At 46.9% G+C, this 13,555-nt stretch overlaps 1 protein-coding gene across 1 annotated transcript; it reads right to left on the bottom strand.

Annotated features, from left to right (window-relative positions):
• Positions 1-828: 828 nt before the first annotated feature.
• LOC134983086 (zinc finger protein 1 homolog) lies at positions 829-13,449 on the bottom strand. Its single transcript, XM_063948780.1, has 4 exons — positions 13,042-13,449; positions 12,194-12,496; positions 3,947-4,034; positions 829-2,559 (listed from the first exon to the last, which is right to left on the bottom strand). Exons 1-4 carry the CDS (start codon positions 13,447-13,449, stop codon positions 1,838-1,840), a joined length of 1,521 nt encoding a protein of 506 aa, XP_063804850.1. The 3' UTR covers positions 829-1,837.
• Positions 13,450-13,555: the final 106 nt, after the last annotated feature.

Genomic DNA, 13,555 nt, shown 5'->3' with positions numbered 1-13,555 from the left:
CCCCCGTGTATACAATGCTCCCAGTGTGCATTATTCCCACCATGTGTGTATATAATCCCCCCAGTGTGCATGATTTCCCTCGTGTATATAATACCCCCAGTGTCCATGATTACCCTTGTGTATATAATGCCCCTAGAATGCATGATCCCTGCTTATATATAAATATCCTGAGTGCATGATTCCCCCAGTGTATATAATGCCCCCAGTGTGCATGATTTCCTGTGTATATAATGCCCCAAGTGTGCATGATTCCCCGTGTATATAATGTCCCCAGTGTGCATGATTCCCCATGTGTATATAATGCCCTCAGTGTGCACGATTCCCCCATGTGTATATAATGACCCAGTGTGCATGATTCCCCATGTGTATTTAATGCCCCCAGTGTGCATGATTCCCCAATGTGTATATAATGCCCCCAGTGTGCATGATTCCCCATAATGTGTATATAATGCCCCCAGTGTGCATGATTCCCCCATGTGTACATAATTCCCCCAGATTGCATGATTCCCTGTGTATATAATGCCCCCAGTGTGCATGATTTCCCATTTATATAATGCCCCGTGTGCGTAATTCACCGTGTGTATATAATGCCCCCAGTGTGCATAATTCCCCAGTGTACACAATGCTCCCAGTGTGCATGATTCCCACCGTGTATATAATGCCCCCAGTGTCCATGATTACCCTTGTGTATATAATGCCCCAAGAATTAATGATCCCCCTGTATATATAATGCCCCCAGTGTGCATGATTCTGCCTGTGTATATAATGCCCCCAGTGTGCATGATTCCCCTTGCATATAATGCCCCCAGTGTGCATGATCCCCCTGTGTATATAATGCCCCCAGTGTGCATGATCCCCCTGTGTATATAATGCCCCCAGATTGCATGAGTCCCCCCGTGTATATAATAACCCCAGTGTGAATGATTCCCCCGTGTGTATATAATGCCCCCAGTGTGCATGATTCCCCTTCTTTATAATGCCCCCAGTGTGCATGATTCCCCCATATGTATATAATACCCCCAGTGTATACAATGCTCTTAGTGTGCATGATTTCCACCCTGTGTATACAATTCCCCCAGTGGGCAATTCCCCGTGTGTATATAATGACCTCAGTGTGCATGCAATGCTACCAATGTGTATATAATGCACCTAGTGTCCATGATTACCCTATATATATATATATATATATATATAATATGACCCCAGTGTGCATGATTCCCCCGTGTATATAATGCTTCCAGTATGATTGATTCCCCCTTTTTTATATAATTGCTCCCTACACCGTTCCCTGTACTCTCAACCTTTGATCCCGGCAAAGCAAACAGAGATTACAAACAGCAGGGGACTAAGATCACAGCCATACCGTGGAACAGGGGGTGATTGCCCCAATTGCCTTACCCTGGATCTGCCACTGGCTCTGGCCAATTAACCCAGGAGCTCAACCCATGCACTAATGCATGCAGCTAGTTGAATCTGTCCCTTTATGCACATTCAACATTAACCAATTTGACTTTCTTTGATAAAATGCTTCTGTCAGCAACTATCTTTATGTCCTGTGTGCTACTATTCGTTTTATGCTTCTATTCTCTAACACAGAGATAGATGTAGACACTACACTACACTTCAACAGAAACAAATCGCTCAGCTCACTGTGATCATCGGCATTGCGTGTTATTCTCATTTATGCCAAATCTGTTCTGCGAGTCTGGGACTTTAAATTCCACTTAATTCCACAGTGATGCGGACATACCCTTATAAGTGTTCATGCTTAATAAAACACTATATTTATGGTATACTGAGTAGTATTGCAATTCCGGTATCCTGTATCTATATCCGCTCATGGATATTTGCTTATGTGAATTGTCCCATCTATCCGTGTAAAACATTTCCCACACACAGAGCACGGAAACGGCCCCTTGCTCCAGTGACTCCTCTGATGTGTTTTGAGAGTTGATTTATGTGGAAAACACTTCCCACACTCAGCACATGAAAATGGACATTCCCTAGTGTGGATCATCTGATGCTTAATAAGACTGGCTTTGCATGTAAAATATTTCCCGCACTCGGAGCATGAAAATGGAGTCTGACCCGTGTGACTTGCCTCGTGTGCAAGGAGACTCGCCTTGCGGGCAAAACATTTCCCGCACTCGGAGCATGAAAATGGCTTCTCAACCGTGTGCGTTCTCCGGTGTGTTACAAAAGTTGATTTATGCGTAAAATATTTCCCACAGTCAACACATAAAAATAGTTTCTGGCCCAGGTGAATCCTCAGATGTGTAACAAGATCTGATTTATGTGGAAAACATTTCCCGCATTCAGGGCACGGAAATAATTCGCCAGTATGACCACTATAAGGTAAAACAATGGTTGACTGATGAGGGGGGCATTCCTCCGTGCTAGTGGAGTTAGATAATATATTGGCACTGTGATTATCCGGATGTATAACTGGGTAAATGGGGGTTTCTCCTGGAGGATCTGGTGTGAGTTCTTTATCTTCTATTTTACAATATGCAGAGAATATCAGCTGTCCCTGTGAGGTATAACCACTGTTGTATTCATCTGTTGAAAATAAATGTATGGATATGTAAAAAATATAATACAAGGGATTGTAATGAATCAAATCTTTTCACCTGTGGATACATACAAGACGTTAAATCTCAACAACTGCTCTCGTGAGAAAGACCAGGCCCAGTACTAAATGACCAGCAATACCCAAATGGACGTTGGACAGTGGTGATGCGTACGCTGCTGAGAAGACTCTATACCACTGTGTCAGTCATACACATTGCACATATTCCTGGGACAATTCAGCTGGTGCCATTTTCACACTAAGTTCTCTACAGCGATGTGAGGGGAAGAGCAGGACTATAATAGGAGCTGATGGCTCCTTATGTACAAGATACAACAGAGAGTGTGATGAGGAGACTGGTCAGATCTCTGGGCTGGTAACACACAGTGACATGATGTGAGGGGGAGAGCAGGAGTATAATAGGGGCTGATGGCTCCTGATGTATGAGATACACCAGAGAGTGTGGGGAGGAGACTGGTCAGATATCTGGGCTGGTAACACACAGTGACATGATGTGAGGGGGAGAGCAGGAGTATAATAGGGGCTGATGGCTCCTGATGTACGAGATACACCAGAGAGTGTGGGGAGGAGACTGGTCAGATCTCTGGGCTGGTAACACACAGTGACATGATGTGAGGGGGAGAGCAGGAGTATAATAGGGGCTGATGGCTCCTGATGTATGAGATACACCAGAGAGTGTGGGGAGGAGACTGGTCAGATATCTGGGCTGGTAACACACAGTGACATGATGTGAGGGGGAGAGCAGGAGTATAATAGGGGCTGATGGCTCCTGATGTACGAGATACACCAGAGAGTGTGGGGAGGAGACTAGTCAGATCTCTGGGCTGGTAACACACAGTGACATGATGTGAGGGGGAGAGCAGGACTATAATAGGAGCTGATGGCTCCTTATGTACAAGATACAACAGAGAATGTGATGAGGAGACTGGTCAGATCTCTGGGCTGGTAACACACAGTGACATGATGTGAGGGGGAGAGCAGGAGTATAATAGGGGCTGATGGCTCCTGATGTATGAGATACACCAGAGAATGTGGGAAGGAGACTGGTCAGATCTCAGGGCTGGTAACACACAGTGACATGATGTGAGGGGAGAGCAGGAGTATAATAGGGGCTGATGGCTCCTGATGTATGAGATACACCAGAGAGTGTGGGGAGGAGACTGGTCAGATCCCTGGGCTGGTAACACACAGTGACATGATGCGAGGGGGAGAGCAGGAGTATAATAGGGGCTGATGGCTCCTGACTCCCCCACTGGGCAGGTACATTTCCCTCATTAGTGTGTAGTGACAGAGGAGGGTGCAGGATAAGAGAGTGCTGTAGTGACTGAACAAGGAGAATAAGTGATTATTACTCACCTGTGCTGATATCTGTAGAGATTTCCTCTTCCTTACACTGCTGATAACCCATCACATACGTCTCCTCTTCCTCTTCTACATTTGTCCCCTAATATTGTAAATATCACAATGTAATAATTCCTGTGATACAGAACAGAGATCATACGGAGGAATATCAGGCTATAATAACTAGTGATGAGCGCCTGAAATTTTTCGGGTTTTGTGTTTTGGTTTTGGGTTCGGTTCCGCGGCCGTGTTTTGGGTTCGACCGCGTTTTGGCAAAACCTCACCGAATTTTTTTTGTCGGATTCGGGTGTGTTTTGGATTCGGGTGTTTTTTTCAAAAAACCCTAAAAAACAGCTTAAATCATAGAATTTGGGGGTCATTTTGATCCCATATTATTATTAACCTCAAAAACCATAATTTCCACTCATTTTCAGTCTATTCTGAATACCTCACACCTCACAATATTATTTTTAGTCCTAAAATTTGCACCGAGGTCGCTGGATGACTAAGCTAAGCGACCCTAGTGGCCGACACAAACACCTGGCCCATCTAGGAGTGGCACTGCAGTGTCACGCAGGATGTCCCTTCCAAAAAACCCTCCCCAAACAGCACATGACGCAAAGAAAAAAAGAGGCGCAATGAGGTAGCTGTGTGAGTAAGATTAGCGACCGTAGTGGCCGACACAAACACCGGGCCCATTTAGGAGTGGCACTGCAGTGTCACGCAGGATGTCCCTTCCAAAAAACCCTCCCCAAACAGCACATGACGCAAAGAAAAAAAGAGGCGCAATGAGGTAGCTGTGTGAGTAAGATTAGCGACCCTAGTGGCCGACACAAACACCGGGCCCATCTAGGAGTGGCACTGCAGTGTCACGCAGGATGGCCCTTCCAAAAAACCCTCCCCAAACAGCACATGACGCAAAGAAAAAAAGAGGCGCAATGAGGTAGCTGTGTGAGTAAGATTAGCGACCCTAGTGGCCGACACAAACACCGGGCCCATCTAGGAGTGGCACTGCAGTGTCACGTAGGATGTCCCTTCCAAAAAACCCTCCCCAAACAGCACATGACGCAAAGAAAAAAAGAGGCGCAATGAGGTAGCTGTGTGAGTAAGATTAGCGACCGTAGTGGCCGACACAAACACCGGGCCCATTTAGGAGTGGCACTGCAGTGTCACGCAGGATGTCCCTTCCAAAAAACCCTCCCCAAACAGCACATGACGCAAAGAAAAAAAGAGGCGCAATGAGGTAGCTGTGTGAGTAAGATTAGCGACCCTAGTGGCCGACACAAACACCGGGCCCATCTAGGAGTGGCACTGCAGTGTCACGCAGGATGGCCCTTCCAAAAAACACTCCCCAAACAGCACATGACGCAAAGAAAAAAAGAGGCGCAATGAGGTAGCTGACTGTGTGAGTAAGATAAGCGACCCTAGTGGCCGACACAAACACCGGGCCCATTTAGGAGTGGCACTGCAGTGTCACGCAGGATGTCCCTTCCAAAAAACCCTCCCCAAACAGCACATGACGCAAAGAAAAAAAGAGGCGCAATGAGGTAGCTGTGTGAGTAAGATTAGCGACCCTAGTGGCCGACACAAACACCGGGCCCATCTAGGAGTGGCACTGCAGTGTCACGCAGGATGGCCCTTCCAAAAAACCCTCCCCAAACAGCACATGACGCAAAGAAAAAAAGAGGCGCAATGAGGTAGCTGACTGTGTGAGTAAGATAAGCGACCCTAGTGGCCGACACAAACACCGGGCCCATTTAGGAGTGGCACTGCAGTGTCACGCAGGATGTCCCTTCCAAAAAACCCTCCCCAAACAGCACATGACGCAAAGAAAAATAAAAGAAAAAAGAGGTGCAAGATGGAATTGTCCTTGGGCCCTCCCACCCACCCTTATGTTGTATAAACAAAACAGGACATGCACACTTTAACCAACCCATCATTTCAGTGACAGGGTCTGCCACACGACTGTGACTGATATGACGGGTTGGTTTGGACCCCCCCCCAAAAAAGAAGCAATTAATCTCTCCTTGCACAAACTGGCTCTACAGAGGCAAGATGTCCACCTCATCATCATCCTCCGATATATCACCGTGTACATCCCCCTCCTCACAGATTATCAATTCGTCCCCACTGGAATCCACCATCTCAGCTCCCTGTGTACTTTGTGGAGGCAATTGCTGCTGGTCAATGTCTCCGCGGAGGAATTGATTATAATTCATTTTAATGAACATCATCTTCTCCACATTTTCTGGATGTAACCTCGTACGCCGATTGCTGACAAGGTGAGCGGCGGCACTAAACACTCTTTCGGAGTACACACTTGTGGGAGGGCAACTTAGGTAGAATAAAGCCAGTTTGTGCAAGGGCCTCCAAATTGCCTCTTTTTCCTGCCAGTATAAGTATGGACTGTGTGACGTGCCTACTTGGATGCGGTCACTCATATAATCCTCCACCATTCTTTCAATGGTGAGAGAATCATATGCAGTGACAGTAGACGACATGTCCGTAATCGTTGTCAGGTCCTTCAGTCCGGACCAGATGTCAGCATCAGCAGTCGCTCCAGACTGCCCTGCATCACCGCCAGCGGGTGGGCTCGGAATTCTGAGCCTTTTCCTCGCACCCCCAGTTGCGGGAGAATGTGAAGGAGGAGATGTTGACAGGTCGCGTTCCGCTTGACTTGACAATTTTCTCACCAGCAGGTCTTTCAACCCCAGCAGACTTGTGTCTGCCGGAAAGAGAGATCCAAGGTAGGCTTTAAATCTAGGATCGAGCATGGTGGCCAAAATGTAGTGCTCTGATTTCAACAGATTGACCACCCGTGAATCCTTGTTAAGCGAATTAAGGGCTCCATCCACAAGTCCCACATGCCTAGCGGAATCGCTCCGTGTTAGCTCCTCCTTCAATGTCTCCAGCTTCTTCTGCAAAAGCCTGATGAGGGGAATGACCTGACTCAGGCTGGCAGTGTCTGAACTGACTTCACGTGTGGCAAGTTCAAAGGGCAGCAGAACCTTGCACAACGTTGAAATCATTCTCCACTGCGCTTGAGACAGGTGCATTCCACCTCCTATATCGTGCTCAATTGTATAGGCTTGAATGGCCTTTTGCTGCTCCTCCAACCTCTGAAGCATATAGAGGGTTGAATTCCACCTCGTTACCACTTCTTGCTTCAGATGATGGCAGGGCAGGTTCAGTAGTTTTTGGTGGTGCTCCAGTCTTCTGTACGTGGTGCCTGTACGCCGAAAGTGTCCCGCAATTCTTCTGGCCACCGACAGCATCTCTTGCACGCCCCTGTCGTTTTTTAAATAATTCTGCACCACCAAATTCAAGGTATGTGCAAAACATGGGACGTGCTGGAATTTGCCCATATTTAATGCACACACAATATTGCTGGCGTTGTCCGATGCCACAAATCCACAGGAGAGTCCAATTGGGGTAAGCCATTCCGCGATGATCTTCCTCAGTTGCCGTAAGAGGTTTTCAGCTGTGTGCGTATTCTGGAAAGCGGTGATACAAAGCGTAGCCTGCCTAGGAAAGAGTTGGCGTTTGCGAAATGCTGCTACTGGTGCCGCCGCTGCTGTTCTTGCGGCGGGAGTCCATACATCTACCCAGTGGGCTGTCACAGTCATATAGTCCTGACCCTGCCCTGCTCCACTTGTCCACATGTCCGTGGTTAAGTGGACATTGGGTACAGCTGCATTTTTTAGGACACTGGTGACTCTTTTTCTGAGGTCTGTGTACATTTTCGGTATCGCCTGCCTAGAGAAATGGAACCTAGATGGTATTTGGTACCGGGGACACAGTACCTCCAACAAGTCTCTAGTTGGCTCTGCAGTAATGATGGATACCGGAACCACGTTTTTCACCACCCAGGATGCCAAGGCCTCAGTTATCCGCTTTGCAGTAGGATGACTGCTGTGATTTTTCATCTTCCTCGCAAAGGACTGTTGGACAGTCAATTGCTTGGTGGAAGTAGTAAAAGTGGTCTTACGACTTCCCCTCTGGGATGACCATCGACTCCCAGCAGCAACAACAGCAGCGCCAGCAGCAGTAGGCGTTACACGCAAGGATGCATCGGAGGAATCCCAGGCAGGAGAGGAATCGTCAGAATTGCCAGTGACATGGCCTGCAGGACTATTGGCATTCCTGGGGAAGGAGGAAATTGACACTGAGGGAGTTGGTGGGGTGGTTTGCGTGAGCTTGGTTACAAGAGGAAGGGATTTACTGGTCAGTGGACTGCTTCCGCTGTCACCCAAAGTTTTTGAACTTGTCACTGACTTATTATGAATGCGCTGCAGGTGACGTATAAGGGAGGATGTTCCGAGGTGGTTAACGTCCTTACCCCTACTTATTACAGCTTGACAAAGGGAACACACGGCTTGACACCTGTTGTCCGCATTTCTGTTGAAATACCTCCACACCGAAGAGCTGATTTTTTTGGTATTTTCACCAGGCATGTCAACGGCCATATTCCTCCCACGGACAACAGGTGTCTCCCCGGGTGCCTGACTTAAACAAACCACCTCACCATCAGAATCCTTCTGGTCAATTTCCTCCCCAGCGCCAGCAACACCCATATCCTCCTCATCCTGGTGTACTTCAACACTGACATCTTCAATCTGACTATCAGGAACTGGACTGCGGGTGCTCCTTCCAGCACTTGCAGGGGGCATGCAAATAGTGGAAGGCGCATGCTCTTCACGTCCAGTGTTGGGAAGGTCAGGCATCGCAACCGACACAATTGGACTCTCCTTGTGGATTTGGGATTTCGAAGAACGCACAGTTCTTTGCGGTGCTACTGCTTTTGCCAGCTTGAGTCTTTTCATTTTTCTAGCGAGAGGCTGAGTGCCTCCATCCTCATGTGAAGCTGAACCACTAGCCATGAACATAGGCCAGGGCCTCAGCCGTTCCTTGCCACTCCGTGTGGTAAATGGCATATTGGCAAGTTTACGCTTCTCCTCCGACAATTTTATTTTAGGTTTTGGAGTCCTTTTTTTACTGATATTTGGTGTTTTGGATTTGACATGCTCTGTACTATGACATTGGGCATCGGCCTTGGCAGACGACGTTGCTGGCATTTCATCGTCTCGGCCATGACTAGTGGCAGCAGCTTCAGCACGAGGTGGAAGTGGATCTTGATCTTTCCCTAATTTTGGAACCTCAACATTTTTGTTCTCCATATTTTAATAGGCACAACTAAAAGGCACCTCAGGTAAACAATGGAGATGGATGGATACTAGTATACAATTATGGACGGACTGCCGAGTGCCGACACAGAGGTAGCTACAGCCGTGAACTACCGTACTGTACTGTGTCTGCTGCTAATATAGACTGGTTGATAAAGAGATGTAGTAGTATGTATGTATAAAGAAGAAAGAAAAAAAAACCTCGGGTAGGTGGTATACAATTATGGACGGACTGCCGAGTGCCGACACAGAGGTAGCTACAGCCGTGAACTACCGTACTGTACTGTGTCTGCTGCTAATATAGACTGGTTGATAAAGAGATGTAGTAGTATGTATGTATAAGTATAAAGAAGAAAGAAAAAAAAAACCACGGGTAGGTGGTATACAATTATGGACGGACTGCCGAGTGCCGACACAGAGGTAGCTACAGCCGTGAACTACCGTACTGTACTGTGTCTGCTGCTAATATAGACTGGTTGATAAAGAGATGTAGTAGTATGTATGTATAAAGAAGAAAGAAAAAAAAACCTCGGGTAGGTGGTATACAATTATGGACGGACTGCCGAGTGCCGACACAGAGGTAGCTACAGCCGTGGACTACCGTACTGTACTGTGTCTGCTGCTAATATAGACTGGTTGATAAAGAGATGTAGTAGTATGTATGTATAAAGAAGAAAGAAAAAAAAACCACGGGTAGGTGGTATACAATTATGGACGGACTGCCGAGTGCCGACACAGAGGTAGCTACAGCCGTGGACTACCGTACTGTACTGTGTCTGCTGCTAATATAGACTGGTTGATAAAGAGATGTAGTAGTATGTATGTATAAAGAAGAAAGAAAAAAAAACCACGGGTAGGTGGTATACAATTATGGACGGACTGCCGAGTGCCGACACAGAGGTAGCTACAGCCGTGAACTACCATACTGTGTCTGCTGCTAATATAGACTGGTTGATAAAGAGATGTAGTAGTATGTATGTATAAAGAAGAAAGAAAAAAAAACCTCGGGTAGGTGGTATACAATTATGGACGGACTGCCGAGTGCCGACACAGAGGTAGCTACAGCCGTGAACTACCGTACTGTACTGTGTCTGCTGCTAATATAGACTGGTTGATAAAGAGATGTAGTAGTATGTATGTATAAAGAAGAAAGAAAAAAAAACCACGGGTAGGTGGTATACAATTATGGACGGACTGCCGAGTGCCGACACAGAGGTAGCTACAGCCGTGGACTACCGTACTGTACTGTGTCTGCTGCTAATATAGACTGGTTGATAAAGAGATGTAGTAGTATGTATGTATAAAGAAGAAAGAAAAAAAAACCACGGGTAGGTGGTATACAATTATGGATGGACTGCCGAGTGCCGACACAGAGGTAGCTACAGCCGTGAACTACCGTACTGTGTCTGCTGCTAGTATAGACTGGATGATAAATAATGATATAAAAAATATATATATATCACTACTGCAGCCGGACAGGTATATATTATATAATGACGGACCTGCTGGACACTGTCTGTCAGCAGAATGAGTTTTTTATAGAATAAAAAAAAAAAACCCACACAAGTGAAGTCACACGACGAGTGTTTAACTTTTTCAGGCAATCACAATATAGTATACTACTAACTATACTGGTGGTCAGTGTGGTCAGGTCACTGGTCAGTCACACTGGCAGTGGCACTCCTGCAGCAAAAGTGTGCACTGTTTAATTTTAATATAATATGTACTCCTGGCTCCTGCTATAACCTATAACTGGCACTGCAGTGCTCCCCAGTCTCCCCCACAATTATAAGCTGTGTGAGCTGAGCACAGTCAGATATATATACATAGATGATGCAGCACACTGGGCTGAGCAGTGCACACAGATATGGTATGTGACTGAGTCACTGTGTGTATCGTTTTTTTCAGGCAGAGAACGGATATATTAAATAAAACTGCACTGTCTGGTGGTCACTGTGGTCAGTCACTAGTAAACTCTGCACTCTCTACACTTCTACAGTACTCCTAAGCTCCAGTAAATCAGGTCAATCTCTCTCTCTCTCTTCTAATCTAAATGGAGAGGACGCCAGCCACGTCCTCTCCCTATCAATCTCAATGCACGTGTGAAAATGGCGGCGACGCGCGGCTCCTTATATAGAATCCGAGTCTCGCGAGAATCCGACAGCGTCATGATGACGTTCGGGCGCGCTCGGGTTAACCGAGCAAGGCGGGAGGATCCGAGTCTGCTCGGACCCGTGAAAAAAAACATGAAGTTCGGGCGGGTTCGGATTCAGAGAAACCGAACCCGCTCATCTCTAATAATAACACCAGACCACACAGCTTCTGTATTGCGGAGCCCTCTGGTACCTAGGGGATATGAGGTAAGTACCCAGTATTAAACATTTTAATGACCATACTGCAATAAGGAACTGACAGGAAAACCCCAGACTAAAATGGTTATAAATGTGCAATTCAGTGTTTTAGTGCCTGTTGTAATGATTTAGGGAATACAGAGGAAAGGAGTAAAGTGCTCAAAGTTAAAGTGACTACATCAACATGTAAAATAATACATGTGGGGCACACATACAGAGACAGAACTGTGGGACGTGACCTCGATGTCCTAGTATCAGACAATAAGGAAGTCAGCAGGCAGTGTAGCAATGGGGCGGGGTCAGCAAGAAGTGTAGTCAATGGGGCGGGGTCAGCAGGCAGTGTAGTCACTGGGGGCGGGGTCAGCAGGCAGTGTAGTCACCAGGGGCAGAGTCAGTAGAACATGTGGTTAATTATATTATATAAGAAGCGGTATCAGTAGCAGGCAGGTTATATGATCACTGTAGAGGTCACTGGGAATATGACAAATCTGTCTCTATGAATATATTGGTTTGTGTTATAGGAATGGGTAGAAGCAGTGACTGCGACTGGCGAAGAAGAGATCGGAAATGTGCTATGTATTATTACTGGGACCACACAAAGCAAGGTGCGACCCTCTTGTACTCATAGCGACACCGGAGGGAAGATGGATGGCAGGCGAAAGGTCCACAGGACCGCCAATGCGTCCATGAACGCTGCCTGAGGATCCCTGTTTCGATAAGAGCTGAACCTTGTGATTGCGTCGAGAGGCCATGAGATCCACGTCCGGGAGACCCCATCCGTCTACCATTTGTTGAAAGACCTTGGGATGAAGAGCCCACTCTCTGACGAGAACCTCCAGACGACTGAGGAAGTCTGCTTCCCAGTTGAGTACACCTGGGATGAATACCGCCGATATGGCAGGTAGATAGCACTCTGCCCAACGCAGAATCTTGGACACTTCCATCATTGCTATGCGGCTGCGAGTGCCACCTTGATGGTTGATATAGGCCACCATGGTGGCAGTATCCGACTGAACATGAACAGGTCTGTTCTGTAGAATAGGTTGAGCCAAAGTCAATGCATTGAACACTGCTCTAAACTCCAGCACACTGACTGGAAACAGAGATTCTTCCCTGATCAAACATCAGTCACGAAGACTGGCGTCCGTTTTTAGAAGGACCCAGTTGGGGATCCAAAAGGGATGACCCATGCTCAGTCGCTGGTCCTAGAGCCACTAGGTCAGTGACAGGCGAACCTCTGGAGTCAAGGAGATAATTTGAGATCTGATCCGATGAGGTATGCCTCTGCATTTGGAGAGGATCAAACATTGTAGAGGGTGGGAATGAAATGGAGCGTACTTGATCATGTTAAAAGATGACACCATCAGATCGAGAATGTGCATAGTCGAGTGTACAGACACCCGAGGACGGTGAAGGAAGTGACCTATCTTGTTCTGCATTTTCAGAACTTTGGTGATCGATACAGGCTTTGGCTGTGAGTGTCCAGAAGTGCCCCTAGGTGTACCATGCTTTGAAACGGAAGCAAGGAGGACTTTGTCCAATTTATCAGCCAACCATGGGTCTGTAAGAAGGTTACCGTCAGATGGAGATGACCGAGGAGAACTTTCCGTGAGTTTGCCAGAATCAGCAAGTCATCTAGGTACGGAAGGATTAGCATCCCCTGACGACGGAGATAAGCAGTCATAACGGCCATGACCTTGGTAAGGATGCGAGGAGCCGTAGCCAGTCCAAATGGCAGAGCTTGACATTGGTAATGTAGGTTGACAAAAGCAATCCGCAGGAACTTCTGATGCAAAGTGGCAATAGGAATATGCAGATACGCATCCTGTATATCCATGGAAACAATGTAGTCCCCAGGTTCCATGGCCAGAATTATGGAACACAAAGTTTCCATGCAAAACCTGGATACTCTCACAAACTTGTTCAAAGATTTGAGGTTGAGAATAGGCCGGTGCGACCCATTGGGTTTTGGAACCGAAAACATGGTCGAGTGTTTGGTTCCAAAACCCAATGGGTCGCAGCAGCCTATTCTCAACCTCAAATCTTTGAACAAGTTTGTGAGAGTATCCAAGTCAATTATCTCCTACACT

Source organism: Pseudophryne corroboree (assembly GCF_028390025.1).
Source record: "Pseudophryne corroboree isolate aPseCor3 chromosome 3 unlocalized genomic scaffold, aPseCor3.hap2 SUPER_3_unloc_1, whole genome shotgun sequence".
NCBI lineage: Eukaryota > Metazoa > Chordata > Amphibia > Anura > Myobatrachidae > Pseudophryne > Pseudophryne corroboree.
The sequence above is the reverse complement of the archived record's forward strand: the minus strand, read 5'-3'. Positions and strand labels throughout refer to the sequence as shown.

Coding starts and splice junctions, on each gene's coding strand:
- LOC134983086 (XM_063948780.1), bottom strand. CDS start 13,449: ATGTTTTCGGTTCCAAAACCCAATGGGTCGCACCGGCCTATTCTCAAC. Junction 12,497..13,041: donor TCGGTCATCTCCATCTGACG/GTAACCTTCTTA, acceptor CCTATTCTACAG/AACAGACCTGTTCATGTTCA. Junction 4,035..12,193: donor CCTCTCGACGCAATCACAAG/GTTCAGCTCTTA, acceptor TTACAATATTAG/GGGACAAATGTAGAAGAGGA.